At 42.9% G+C, this 15295-nt stretch overlaps 1 protein-coding gene across 1 annotated transcript in view; it reads right to left on the bottom strand.

Moving 5' to 3' along the window:
• Positions 1–887: 887 nt before the first annotated feature.
• The window catches only part of MGMT (O-6-methylguanine-DNA methyltransferase), a 173859-nt gene continuing 159451 nt past the window's right edge, over positions 888–15295 (bottom strand). Inside the window, exons 5-6 of the mRNA XM_059821149.1 lie at positions 8768–8907; positions 888–2154 (exon numbers count right to left, since the gene is read on the bottom strand). Coding sequence (XP_059677132.1) covers positions 2023–2154; positions 8768–8907 — 272 coding nt within the window. The 3' untranslated portion in view covers positions 888–2022. The remainder of the gene's footprint in view (positions 2155–8767; positions 8908–15295) is intronic.

Genomic DNA, 15295 nt, shown 5'->3' with positions numbered 1-15295 from the left:
TGCCAGGCCCTGCCCATCCCTACCAGGCCCTGCCCGTCCCTGCCAGGCCCTGTCCGTCCCTACCAGGCCCTGCCTGTCCCTGCCAGGCCCTGCCCATCGCTGCCGGGCCCTGTGCGGCCCTGCCCATCCCTGCCAGGCCCTGCTCAGCCCTGCCGGGCCCTGCCAAGCCCTGCCTGTCCCTGCCCATCCCTGCTGAGCCCTGCCAGGCCCTGCCCATCCCTGCTGAGCCCTGCCTGTCCCTGCCCATCCCTGCCTCTGTGCGGCCTGCCCATCCCTGCCGGGCCCTGCCCATCCCTGCCGGGCCCTGCCTGTCCCTGCCCATCCCTGCCAGGCCCTGCCCATCCCTGCTGGGCCCTGCCCGTTCCTGCCTGTCCCTGCCAGGCCCTGCGCAGCCAGTGCCCCCCGCCCCTGCTTACCCCCCCGCCAAAATTCTGAGCCAGAACATGATTTGGCTAAAAAGTTGGGGTTTTGCCTCAGGAAGGTGTTACCGCCTCGAAAACCAGCACTCATAGTCGCCCCACCTGCAAAGAGAGAGATACATGCCTGAACAAGCAAACACCTGAAGAAAAGCAGCAAGGGATGGAAATGCGAGAAAGGTTAAAGTTTGTTTGCTACCCTGGTCTTTTGTTGGTAGCACGTATTATAAACAAACAAAAAAAAATAAAATACACCCAAACTGTACATATTATAAGGCTATATTTTTATCTCGGGGTTCTGGTGACACGTACAAACCACTTGAGCTTTGCTTTCGTGGTTTATATTGCCACCAGAAACCCTTGATAAAAATACAGCGTTATATTGTACAGTTGGGTATAGTTTATTTTCTCCATAGATCATATACTGTGTTTTATTTATAAACATACACAAAGACACTTGTACATGCAAAGCAGTTTTTTTATTGAAGTAATTCTGAGATATCAATAATACTATATTAACTAACGCACCGTAACGCAATAATTTTTTGGTTAGCAATGGCCTTTCTAAAGAGACATCTATGAAAATATGATAAAACACATAAAAAAATCAGTATTTCCATGTTAGAATTTACGATTCCCATACTGAAAATTTCAGCTTCTGGTGGCTCATACTTGCAGAGAACCCTGCTTAAACCACCTCAAAATTTAGCTTTAATGTCTCTTGAAAACCTGAATCCTTTCTACGGAGAGGCTCTGGGAAATAAAGCTTCGCATAACAGAGAAATGCAAAAATCTAAAGGACAAAAATCAAACGATAAAAGGAAAGGTGCTGCTGATAAAGATACAACCGTGATGAGCTTTCCAGTATTTTGCCTAAGTTGCGCTAATCAAACTGCTTATTTCAAAGATACTCTTCATACAATTTGTCAGCGGCTTCTCTGCCACCTGCTTTCTGCACCATTCACAGAGGCAAAAATTTTTACTCCCGTCTCTCGCAATCCGAAAAGAAAAGCCGGGAATCCAGCACTTCGACAGCCGCTTGCTTTTGCATGCATCTCAACGTGCCCCCCTAACGCCTCTTTCCGTAAAACACCGTTTCAGGCAGCACCGAGGCGAGGGGAGTCCTGGGCAGGAGGCTGGCGGGGCCAAGCGTGCCAGGCTGGGCAGGAGCGGGCACAGGCGCAGGCTTGGGCTCGCTGGCTGCCCCCCCGCCAGGCAGTCACTTCCTTAGGGGGAGGCTTGCACCTCCCATTTGCCACGTCCCTCCCACTCCCTTATCCGTGCTTTAATGGACATTAAAAATAGAACAAAACAGGAGGGGAGATGGGAACAAAATCCACGCACAACAGGCCTGGACCGCTGTAGTCATTCTGCTGTAAAATGTAAAAACAAGAAAGGGCAGACGAGCTGCATCCCTCAGGACGCATCCCGCTTTTTTAATACAGTGGTGCCACCACACATTTCACTTCGGATGTTGCATTATATTTATATGTCACTCAAATATTTACCATTTTTCTGAATTCTGCTGGGTGCTCGGAGAGCTTGTTATAAGCCAAGTATCTGCGGTTGTATGTCTTGGCTCGGTAGCAGCCGTGGCTGAGCTGCATCAATATGCTAACTTCTCTTTCTCGAGCTTCTCGTGCGACAAAAGCCACTCTTTCATAAGGCTTCCTCCTCCATAGTTGCCGGTCTGCCCACTGCTGCAAATCACCCTGTGGCACGGTATTATAATCGGGATCTGCAAAACACACAAAAATAAGGAAGGGAGCAAAGGGTGAGGCAAAGGGGAGCGGCGGCTGGGGAAGACGCCCATAAAGCCACTGCTAAACCGGAGTCGTCTGCCACTAGACTAGCAGGGACACGGATTGAAGTGTCCATGTTAAGGACCACCCCAGCGGAGTCCCGGCCGTGCCCGAGGAGGACAGGGTGGCTGTGGCATCAGGGACGTGGTCCCGGCTGAGCTGCTACAATGCAGAAACGGACTGCTGTGCAATGGCCATGGGCTCTGAACACCGACCAGTTCTTAGGGAAAAATAAGTGTTGGGAGAAATTTTAATGCATAAAAATGATGTGAAGTCTGAAAAGGGTAAACCCGATATATTACATCCCATATATAAAAACTTCTCTGCAAGAAGCAGATTTTCCTGCCCCGTGCCAGCCCCCTCCAGCAGCCGAGACCTCAGTGCCCAGGGTGGATGACGAAGCCTCGCGGACCCAAAACGCACACAAGGACAGCACGGCGGTACAGGACAACTATTTATCATCATCCCAGGATTAGAAGAGGCCGTATTTCTGGAAAAAAACAGACCACTGAGAAGAGCACTCCCCGGAGCGAGCTTCCCGAGCCCCCGCTCCCTTGGCAGATCTCCTCCTCTCGCTATAGCACCTCTACGTGCGCTGCTGAAAAATTCTATATAAGAACAAGGTGCTATTCATTATTTAACAGCAAGTCAATCCAAAATGGGTTGTGAATTTTTAAAACCTACAACAGGAGAGATTTAATTCACACCTAACCAATTTAAGAACTTTTTTCCTCATGCCTTCTACTTTGTATCATTTATAGCCAAATGTCATGGACCCTGAAAAATCAATGCAAGAAGTTACATAATAGACTGATAATGTAGAGAAGTACATAAATGTGGGTTTTTAAAAATTTTTTATTACAGGTGATTATCATAGTTGAAGTACACACCATAAAAAATGCAATACATCATCTCTCATCACGCCGTATGTGTTTTGGTAACTGCATAGTAATTCGATTGCAATGATATAGCTGTGAAAACAATAACTCACTAAAAAGTGCAGTTTTCACAATTTTGGATATTTTAAGTCAAAAAGTACAATTTATTTATATATAGACAGACAGACAAACTGCATACTTTACACTGACTTATTTTAATCTCATTTAATAGTTATTTCAGTACAGTTCAAGCTGTGCTCATGTTTGAGGCTGGGACACACAGACCCCAAAGTAGCTGGACAGCTACTGGCCAGACCTTTGTAAATTGTTTTTGGGGGATTCTTTTGTTTTTGGTAGGTAATTTCAATGGCTGAAATTTAAAATCTCAATCTCAGCCCACAGGCTATCACATTAAATGGGAATACACATAGGTGCTTATTGTTAATCAAGGTTTAATAAAAAATGCTTCTAATGGCTGCTTTATTTGAAGTTGGCAATGCCACAAGTGAATTATGCATCCGTGACAACTCCAGTGAGTACCAATAAAATCTTTACTCCATACCATGGCATCCCGTGCTTGGTTTATGACTTCTTTAAAGAAGTTGTTTTTTGCAAGTGTTTTTCTGTTTTGGGATTTCTCCATCTTTACAATCCACGTGCACGAGTTACTGCAGGCAGATTTTCTTGAGTGACAAAGCTGTAACAAGCCATAATAATACACTGTAAAAAATCTCCAAGGTTAATTTGCAATTCCTTACAAATACATACAGTAGATCAGCATATTTTGATGGTAAGGCTATAAATCTTGCTATGGACAGGGGCCAAAACCTCTTCCTGAGCCTGTGCAAAGACACTCGAACCAAGGGGTCCGTGTAAGTGGGGAATTTTGTCAGGGAGATAAGCCGACACCTTCTCCTGCTAAATTGTGCGAGAAGATGGAAAGTGTGCCCAAGTGGAGAAAAAAAAAAGGACTTTATTTTCAGGGGGCGTGAGCTGGCACGCTGTGCAGGGTCTCAGATCTCCCTTGGTCGGCGCAGGACCCGTTCACAAATGCAGAGATGCGCGGCTGAGCCGCTTACCATCAAGCAAGAAGAGAAGGGTATGAAATAAATGCAGCTTTTTCCATGCCTGAAATAAAGAATTTCATACCGAGTTTGTCCTAACACATGCAAACGGCCGTGTGTCACCCTCCATAGCGTCGGATGTAAAAGAAAATGTGGTACAAAGGCTGTATCAGTGCTGTAATTTAAAAATATTGAATATTGCTTCAGTTTGGCTTAATTGTGGTGACAACTTTCAGACTACTAAAATAATTAAACCTGCTAAAATTTATTAGGGCCCTAAGGACATTTTAGAAGGAGTACTACCCTAGTCTGGAGCTTTAATGCCTCAGCTACATTTAATGTAATTTTTATCAATAACCAAGCAGCTCATAATATTACAGCTCTGCTGAAATCTTCATGCTGTGAAATCTAATTCATCTAATACATGAATCCATCACTTGCACAGACCCTACCTCAAACGCTATAAAACTTCCAAACCCATAGATTTGTCTCCAACAAAAATAACATGAAGGGGCCCTCGGATCAATAACGGAGTCCCTCTGATTCGGGCACCAGCTGAATATTTTCTCCAACTTCGCTTTTGTTCTTCTGGGTAGAGGCCCACAAGGGAAAGAGCTTGTTTTCACTCGCAGCCTCATCAATACCTAAATCCTGGTGAACAAGTGACACTGAGAAGCTGTAATCAATAGCTCCCTGTGCGTTTTTTCTTCTGGTCAAATGGTTCAGCACTACTGACAGCCCTGACACTCAGAACATGATGCTAAATCTTTATCAACAGCCATCTGGGTGACTGGCAGAACAAGACTCGGGCGGTCATTAACGCTCGTGGCAATCTGTGAATAAACTAACTCCTCGATAATGCGTTTGTTTAGAAAAAAGGTGGGGAAAAAAACTGCCTGCACAAGGTATCGATCGCCTTTGAACTGCATTTAGCAAATTCCGTCTGAGGATGGAGCGGAGCGGTGCTCCACCGCGGCGCTCCGCTCGTTAAGAGTTTTCAATTTGAGGCAACAGAAACCTGACCGTCCCATTATACTGCTGATGGGCTGGAGACCTCCAGAAACTGCCAAACTGTCAAAACCAGATCAGCCAGGCCGTAATGGAAACAGCTGAAATATCAAGTTATAACATACAACAGGAATCACACGTAGCAAAAAATCATTTTTCAGTTTGCTCATGTCCGATTGCTTTTTCTCCCCCTCTTCCCCGACAGAAACAAATACCGCAGTGTGACCCAGGATGGGTCCCGGGTTATCGCCAGCCACCAAAGGAATTAATGCACAAGTAGTTTTAGGTGTCTGCAACATTTCAAATCCATACCTCACGATCTTCTCATAAATGCACGATTACTCCCTCCAATCTCCAACGTTTAAAACATTGTGGCTGAATAATACCCTTGACTTAGGACAGATCGGTATTAGCCTCCAGCTCTACACTTAGCTGGGCTTTAGCCTAAAGAGTAACGCAATTGGAGAGAATATAAAAACCAACGTATGCAGCTATGACTGCCGTTAACAGACCGCTGAAGACGTCTTATTTAAGGCACAGAACAGTCATTTAGGATGGCCTTGGACTAATCAGCCCAACATTCGCCATTTCCCATGAGTCTCTGTGATTTCTTTTTGATCCTCCTATACTAGTCTAATGAGATTTTTAATTGAACTTTATGGGTTCCCTTTGAGGACCACAGACCTTGCAATCAATGTGAACCGCAGTAAACTATTTGAAGTTTCCTCTTGCAAAAGGTGAGCCATCCCCACCACGTCCTTGGCATAAATTGAGGCAAAGATGTCGCATCTTTCAGCTGCTGCTGGCACCTATTCCACCTTCTCATAAAGTTGAAGGTCATCGTATGAATTATGTGAAGCAACCCAACTACAAAAGGGAAACCTGTGGAATGCGCACTACCGAAATTAAAAGACCAACCCCTGATTTGTAGAAGGGAGAAATGTTCTGGTATTTTGTGGAAAAAGGTGAGATCTGCAATTTTATCAACACATTTGAGTAACAGAGCAATGCCAGGCCCGGGTTGATTTCAAACGCTCCTTTTTACTGTCATTACTATCCTCATTAAATCATGTTTATGATTTAGTCATGATGTTTGTAATTTAGTCCTTTAATCATAGGAAGCATCTCAAGGTGCAAACACATTATGAGTTTGCTATTTTACATAGCTTCTGCAGCAATCATTAACAGAAGTATTAACTTTTACTTCACAGTCGCAATAAAAGCATTCACTAGTTTCAGCTTCTCTCCTGCAAACAAAAATCACTAAACTGCTGCTTAACAAAACATCACATTTCTGCAACAATTCCAAAGCAATTGCTCCTCAAAACCAGGATTTATATCCTAAAGCTCGGGCTGCAGGTGTAGCAGTTGTTAACACCACAGCTCTCTGCATTCTGCACTGATACCTTAATGATGCTGCAGTTCAGGTGACGTGTTCAGTTTAATGAACTGCTTAGTTAGATTCAAAGCTCAATATCTCATCTGATAAACAGACTGCAAGTGTGTTTATACACATACAATGTTCATGGGTATCCTACAATTCTATGCAGGTAGCACACTGCCATAGAAACTCATGTAATCTCTAATGGGTTTAAGCTTCTAAGCTCAATAAAGAAGTACGCCCTGATATTCTAAGTGTATATCAGATTTTCCTGTGAAACAGTTCATATAAGCAGTATAAAGCTACATTTCGTCAATACCCTGTATTGTACTTGACAATACAAACTATTTTAATATGATGGAATGCTTTCCAATATAATATGGTGCACATTAAGATAAGGCAGCACAATGCAAACCTACAGGAAACAGTTCTCAAAGAATAACAATACAGTGTTGTGCAAAAGGATATGTAATTGCTATCGCCTAGAAATGTACCCAGCTTTGCCCTCAGGCTGCAGTGGAGCAGCAGCATCCAAAGTAGCGGTAACAGCAGGTTGTGGTGTGAAAATGCCTGCTTTTTCCCCTGTGAGGAAGGATGAAAATAGTTCTGAAAATATACAGCAAAGCTACTGCAATTTTTTTTTAAATGGGGTCCTATCTTATTATCGTTATTTCCCATCCCATACTACGGCTGCAGTGTCTTCTGTCCCCAGCAGAAAATTTTTAAGCATATTATAGATAATAATGTATAGCTTTAGGGAAAAAGAGTTATATTAATATAATACCACCCCAATATTTCATAACAGAAAGCTGATGATTAAAAAAAAAAAGTATCAGTGCTGTAATGAGAGCCCTGCCCATTCCAAACCACATTTTTATCACTATACATCTCCTGTAGTTAATCTGTAATTTCATGCATATTCCACATGCCAACACACATGTAGTCCTGTTATGCGTCAGTGGGAGCACCTACTCACTATGTTTCTCATATTTCCCATATAAATCTTTACATGGTCCTTCAGACCTATGAGCCATAATATGCAGGTTGATTTTATGAATGAGGTGAAATATAAAGATAGTATATGGCACTGCAAAAACCCCTCACCTTTATTATTTCTGTATGTAAAGCCACCAGCTCTTGTGAAAACAGGTTTTCTAACTCACTTTGCAACTACACGTTGCAGTCTCATAGGTACCTTATTAAAGAAAATACTGAGAGGACTGAATGTAAAAACAACACAGGAGGTCAAAGATTACGGCAGGTGTAACGCTGGAGAAACGAGAGGAATTCGGGTATGGAAAGACACATGTTGCTCAGGGCAAGTGGTAATGAGGGAAAATATGTTGAAGAATGGCTAAAAAGGCCACAATGATATTAATAGAAGGCAAAGGTTTTTTTTTTTTAAGGCAAGTAGCAAGGGAATGAATGTGTAAAGACAGGTACAGTGGTGTTCTCTTTCCCAGCTTTTCCTTTCCTCTGCAGAGGAACCAGTCGGCTGCAGCACCATTCCCACACCAGTCAGTGGGATTCAGGTGCATAAATACACCTGGAAATCTAACCCTGGACAAGTAAAAGGGAAAGAGAATTACTGGGAAGACAGACAAAGAGGCCAGGTATGACAACATACTGTTTTTCCAAAATCCACAGGACCAACCTAGAGCGCTACTCCCTCCAGTTGCATCAAATTCAGGCAACTCACCTATATCTAATGGAGACATGCCATTTACAGCTGGTTTGGAGCGCATGGGGAAAATACCATATTGACAATTAGGGATTTGATTCAAACGTGTACCTACATGACTTAAAATCCCTCCTCTTCCACATTTTCAGAAATGCATCCATGCCAGATAGGATGGACTGCTGTTAACACAACCAAAGCTACTCATACCCTGTCAAAATGAGGTCGGTGTCAGTGGATAAAAGACTTCCCTCACCTGAGAACACACAAGAAAGTTTGAGAACAGCAAAACGCGTAGTGGCTGATGAATTAAAAGAAGTGCAATGTTTCTTTTTCAAATCTAACGCCATAAATGATAAGGAATAAATCACGTTAAACTGGGTTGTGCATTATTGCTGATTAAAAACACTTACTGACCTTATTACTCATGGTAGACCAGTTTTCATAGCAGAAAAACTTAATCTAATGACATTTAGCCCGCAAAGCTCTCTAAATCCACCATCTTCCATCAACTTTATTTAAAAGTTGACGTGAACTTACAGGATTGCTCCTCATTGCTCCTCCCACCGCTCTCGCTGCTCTGCTGTTGCCTGCAAGGTCTGCTAATTGCTTGTAGGAAACGGCCTCTCCAAACTTCACGTCTCTCAACAGGGTCCACAACACTTGTCTGGTGAACGAATCTGCAAAGAAGACGAAGCGAGCACGGCTCATATGCATGGCTGAAAAAACCGAGATGAAATATTCAAAAAACCCAACGCGAAGCAGAGTCTCAATAGCAGCTCTCCAATTTAAATTTAAACAGCCCCGATGCACTGTCCTGTTATTGTAGCCTATATTACTACATTTAAATACATGATTATTAGAAAGAGCGCTTGAAGTAACCGATCACTATAAAAAAGGATTTAAGGCTTTGATTTTCCTATATTTTTAATTTGCTTCAAGTACAATTATCCTGTTAACTCATACAATGTGGTTTTCCCATTAAATTGGCAGAGTATAAATTAGCATAGAGTCAAATTAAAGAGAGAAGAAATAACCGGCTCTACCTATTTTACAAAGCCCTTGCATCTCCAGCTAATTTCCAACTTCAGCTGGGACACGCGGCAGAAGAAGCCCTAGAGCCAGCGGACTCGGTATTATCCTGGCTGACTGCATTTTATAGTCGAGACCCCCAAGCTACTGCGCAGCATTGCAGACATTACAAAATGTAAGGACTAGCTGTGACCTTGAATGTACGGCACATCCTTAATGATACAGGGCTCTGAAAAAAAAATCATGTGTCTTCCATTATTTTAATTTTAATTCACCAGCAAATTGCTTCTAAGTGTTCCAATTGCTGAAATAATGAATAAGCAAATGCATTAGGACCAGCTTTCTTCTGCATCTCAGGGTTTTACCTTCCCAACCCTGGATTATTTTACAAAAGGAAAACCGATAGCTGCGTTCAGATTTTAGTTGGGTTGAACACCTATTGCTCTTCCAAGGCACTTGTAAAAGCTTTGAAGATCTTAGTGAATAACTTACTGAGAGGAGTGAGCTGGCGAATAAAAAAAAAGAAAAAAGGGAAAAAAAGGGAAAAAAAAAAGAAGAGAGACCCCTTCCCTCAACTGAGAGCTTCCGTCTCCTGCTTTGGCAAAGAAACAAACTGATTAAAAACATTTTCTTTCTTTAGTTGTCAAAAAAGACATTGATTACATTACATAGGAACATAGCAAAATGTGATTTTGTTCTTAAAGGAAACCCATACACCATTATGTGTGTGTTAAATAATAAAAATCACTTCTTAACTGAAGGGAATGATAATCACTTCATTGAAAAAATCTGTTTAGTCTTTATTATAACATTAAGCAAATTAAACATCAGCATAATCCAGGTGATACGAGAAAAGGGTCATCAAAGAAATTAACTTTGTTGTTCATTAATTTACATGGATTAGTAGAGGGCAAAGAGATAGCAAATCTGCTCTAGTTTTTTATGATATAATTTCAAACTGTACACCATTTGTGGCAGTAGGGTGACTTTGGGGTTAATCAGACTGATTTGTCCTTTTAATTGCTTTCTATTCAAAGAAAATTCATTAGATAATGTTCTCTTCAAAATTCATGAATCAATTTAACTGAAGAAACCACATTAACAGCTTTGGGTTCATTAGCACAAGCAGTTGTGTTACTAGCTGATTGCTAGGAGGGTTTCCTTTGGCAAACAGATTTTGTTTACTGTGATTTCTTCAGAAAGGTTTATTTCAAATCAAATTGTTACTTGTTATTTTTTTAACCTTCTTTTTAAGCCGGCAAGATTAGTGTTAACCTCGCCTACTCAGGGGTCTCGGGGAATTATTGCCTGATGTCATCCTTTAAATCAGTGAAACGCAGTGACTGCAGGTCGCCGGGGCCTGAGCCCAAAAAAATCCCCTTTTTTGCCCTTATTTTTGGCAGGGGAGGCGGTGGGCCGGGACGTGACGGACCCGTAACTTTCTGAAACCTGTAGGAATAAGGGGAGAAGCGGGTGCAGCCTGCGCTGGAGCAGTGAGCGACCACGGGAGGATGGGACAACTCCAGAGCCTCCACAGCAACAGCACCACCGTGCCAAGCGATGCCCGAATTATTGAGTACCTTTTAACAGGCTAAAAGAGGGACCGAGATTATCCTCTTCCGACAAGCAGGGGCAGAGATTATCCTCTTTCCAGAGCCACTGTACATTTTTCAGGGGAGAACATATACTGTCACTGCACCCACATAAAACACTCAAAGTTACACTTCAGAAGAATGAAATATTTAGCAATCATGCACATCATTTTATAAATGTATCTGAAAACTCATTTCATCCTGTAGGGAGCAAATGCATTAATTAGTTTAAGCAGCTCTAAGAGACAGTGCCAAATACTGTTATTAAACTGTCTGTAAGTGTGAGTGCCTGTAAGCATAACCTGCCCAAATTAGATGGCTGAACTTTCACCAATTTTCAGCATGTGCCAACATTTTATGCTGTTAAATATCATTAGAAAGCGCTGTAAAATACGCACATAAAAATTAACACACACAAATTCTCTCGTTACATAAAACCACTTCATACCTCCGCGAGCTGAGGATGCCCACGTCATTCCGGAGTGGCAGATGCCAGCAGAGCAACGGCTGAACTGAACCACATCATGTGAATGGGAATACCAGAGGATTCCTCCTTCCTCCGCGCCCACCTGCAGCGCACACTGTACGTACTCCCTCCAGGTGAGCAGGCTCTGGACTGCCCTCTTGCCAGTAAAGATGTGTTATGGCCAACACAGAGCAACCCGTGTTGCTAGGTGCTAATTCTCATTTAAGCGACCAATAATTTGTCAGATTTTACATCCAAATGCACACCTCACCAGTTTCCACTGGGAGCTGGAGCTGCCCTGGGAAGGCGGGGGTGAAGGTGAACTGAAGGATGGGGAAGGGAGAGACCTGCGACCGAGTTGGGTTTCCAAGTCTCCACAGCCCTGAGGACCCATTCCCACCTCCAGCTGCTGCTTCCATGGCACCCAGGGACCCCAAAGGTAGCTGGGAGGGTTTCACAGAATCAGAGAATGGTGACCTTTAAAGGTCACCTAGTCCAACCCCCCTGCCATGAGCAGGGACATCTTCCACAAGATGCGGTTGCTCAGAGCCCCGTCCAACCTGACCTTGAATGTTTCCAGGGATGGGGCATCTACCATCTCTCTGGGCAACCTGGGCCAGGGTTTCACCACCCTCAGCATAAAAAAATTCTTCCTTATATCTAGTCTGGATCTACCTTCTTTTAGTTTAAAACCATCACCCCTTGTCCTATCGCTACAGGCTCCACTAAAAAGTCTGTCCCCATCTTTCTTATAAGCCCCCTTTAAGTACTGAAAGGCCACAAGAAGGTCTCCCCAGAGCCTTCTCTTCTCCGGGCTGAACAACCCCTGTTTAACGACAGGCGATGGGTGAATGACTTCTTGGATGTTTTCCTCCTACAGACATCACTGCTGCATTACTCGCTGCTCAAAAACCTCATAACTGCACCTTACTATCAGCCAGCTGCATGGTAAATTGGCAAAGCAATGCACCATCGCGCCAAGAGTGCATGTGCCAGGACTGGTCTGAAATTAATATTTACTGCTAAGTTATAAGCCCCTAAAAAGAGGGACTTACCCTAAACCTGCTGTTAATGCCCCAGTGCTTCAGAGGTCACTCATGACAGCCGGCTAGACTTTAATTCTCCATATAAACACGCTACATCCGTGGGGATCAAGTGAAAATCAAGTTTTCCTCAACACCCGCCATATCGTAACTTTTACCAGTGTAATTGAAGGTGGCAATTAGTACAAAGAAGCGAAGTCATACGCCACTATCTAATACAGCGCTGCCAGAGCATTTATCGCGTCAGTAAGGGCTCAGCCCCCGGGGCAGGCTGGATGGGTGCTACCGGCAGCGCGGGGCGGGGGGGAAGAGCAGAGTTACCAGCATCAGTCCTTTCCTGCCCCGCGCTGCACCTCCTTGCCCAGTTCTTGGGGCAAGAGAGGTTCAAAAGATATACACAGTTTGATTTTACATCCTTTTTAATCCCTTTGATTAAAGACAGATCATTTTTTTCCCTCCCCTCAACACTGATTGCTAGGAATGTTAGTTTTTCTGGTTGTTTTTTCTTCCAAGGGTTTTTGCAAATGCAAAGAAACAGATATAAATACTCACCCCCTCTCGCCAGCTTTTTCGCAGCCTGTCTTGGATAGTACACAGACAACTCTCTTGTTTCTTTTTACGCTTATCCGTTTTCACTGTTATTACTATGGGCAAAAAAAGTCAAGCATAACTCTTCGAAAATACTCCAATTTGACTCCAAACCAGCAGTTCCCACGGCAGCATCAGCTTCCACCTAATCCAGAAAACTTAAGTTGGCTTTTGGACCTTGGAAGAACATATTCAAACTGAAGAACTTTTGCTGACAACAGGCAACTGTGTAAACAGTTAATGCAAGCAAGAGTGCTAATTTTTAGCAATTTTGCACCTCCTTCACTATTAAGCAGGCAGTTAAAGCCATATTAAGCAATCTGAATTCTAACCACCACTGCTACCCTACCCTAGACTGAACTAGCAAGTGGTATGTGAAAGAGATAAACGCTTGTCTAGTCTCTTAACTGTTTAATTATATTTTGCTCTTGTTATAAGGCAGATCAAGAAATGCTTTTCTTCCTGTTTACAACGGCTGCAAGTCCCTGACCATTGGTACTCTATGGTAAAAAATGCAATTATTAGTTGCTATTAAAGGATTACTGGGAATATAGATCAGACAGTACAGTGATACTGTATTCTATAAAATAGCCCAAACGTCTCACTGCAACAGAAAAAAAGGATTGCTTAAAATCAGGGGTGCTGCAACCATCTTGCCAAAATCATGGAGAAAAGAGTATGAACTTTTATTGTTGCTGTCTGCATGCGTGATATTGATACATTATAGAGACAGAATGTGCCTAACTGAAAATAGTAAACTTAAACTTTACCTTTATTACTGCCTAAATGGCCGAACCAAAGCAAAGACCTTGGCCATTTTGAATGACTGAGCTTTATGATTGAAGATGCAAAAATAATCTAATTATTTTAGAGTATCTATTACTGACTTTATATAATCCATCATCAACTTTAGAGTAAAAAAGGCATTTATAAAAATCAAAGTGGCAAAAGTTCCAAGAAAATCATATTTCATTTTATCAGGGAAATAATGGAGGGATTAGACAAGTATTTCCCTGAATTCCACCTGTAGTTAGTCCAAGACCTGCGAGACCACCTCTGTGCCTGTTATTTTGGATATACAGTTAGACAAAAATTCCTCAGTTAAAAACATGGCAATTCCATTTACCAGACACAGACCTAAAGGAAATCCCCTGCCTCAAAAGCATCAGCCTAAACATTTTTTTTAAAAATATTTTTGTCAAAAACTTCCTTGCAGAATGAAATCCAGACGCTCCTCAGGTCTGCTACTGAGCACAGACATACAACAGCCTGCGCATTTACTGCTCCTTCTAACATTCATCTTCTGAGCTTGTACCGGTAGTTTGCTCAAGATTCCTACTCTGTCTTTGCCCGGCCTTGGCTCCAGCTGAGGTCTCTTCCCACCCCTCCAAAACAAACACGTGTTCGTATGTGATAACCGTCACATCGACTACTTCCCACCATCACTCTACAATTGCATCGTTCAGATGTCTCATGTGGTAGTTTCCCACGCTCTGTCCTATTTATGATTGCATTTAATGAGCTAAATCCTTATTTATACCTGAAACATACCACTTTCCTGTCATCCAGATCTGACCCCATGGGACTGCCAGCCAACGGGAGTTGGACCTCTCTGTTGATTCCCCCCCACGTAAGAGGTGGGTGCTCAGTGCCACCCTCCGCAGGGCAGTCACCGGACTGTCACGGACAGCTCACCTCGACTGCAGCCATATCACACTTTCTAATGTTTTTATTTATTTACTTTATTATTTCTCATCAGCATACCCCTACACCATAGATCATAACAATGAAGTTGTGTTTCTAGTGCATATTGCAGTGGCACAACGGAAGGGGTGATATTCCTTGAAAAATAGTTGCATTTTTCCCCAACAGAGAAAACATTCTACATTCATTCTACATTCATCCGTAGATAAATTAAGGTCAACTGCAGTGCATTTTGACTACAGAACTAGCAACCATTCAAGCAGATGTCATTAAGCAATCAAAAACTCAAAAACCCAAACCAACCCAACTGACAACAGTTGAAGCTAACTGCTCCCTCCAACGCAGCGTCTTCGGTGAACCTAAGCCCTTGCAGCAGACCCTGCAGTCCCCATTTCTGACCCAGCGCAAGCCCTGTGCCATCTCTTCTACTATTTTCTGATAGTGCTCCACAGATACAGTTGCATGAGTAAATACTTAATTAAATTCAAAACAGCAGTTCATAAATATTAGGCAGTCCGTATTAAAACCATTAGAGTACACTAGAGCGTTTGATAATGTGGCTCAGGTGTTATCTCGCGCTCTCCCACAGGTCACGATGTTCTCCTTTCTGAGCAGTACTGAAACGTGGGCTAGGGGAGTGCTT

The sequence above is a fragment of the Gavia stellata genome, chromosome 9 (assembly GCF_030936135.1).
Source record: "Gavia stellata isolate bGavSte3 chromosome 9, bGavSte3.hap2, whole genome shotgun sequence".
Classification (NCBI taxonomy): domain Eukaryota; kingdom Metazoa; phylum Chordata; class Aves; order Gaviiformes; family Gaviidae; genus Gavia; species Gavia stellata.
Note: the sequence above shows the minus strand (reverse complement) of the source record. Positions and strands in the feature narration are given on the sequence as shown.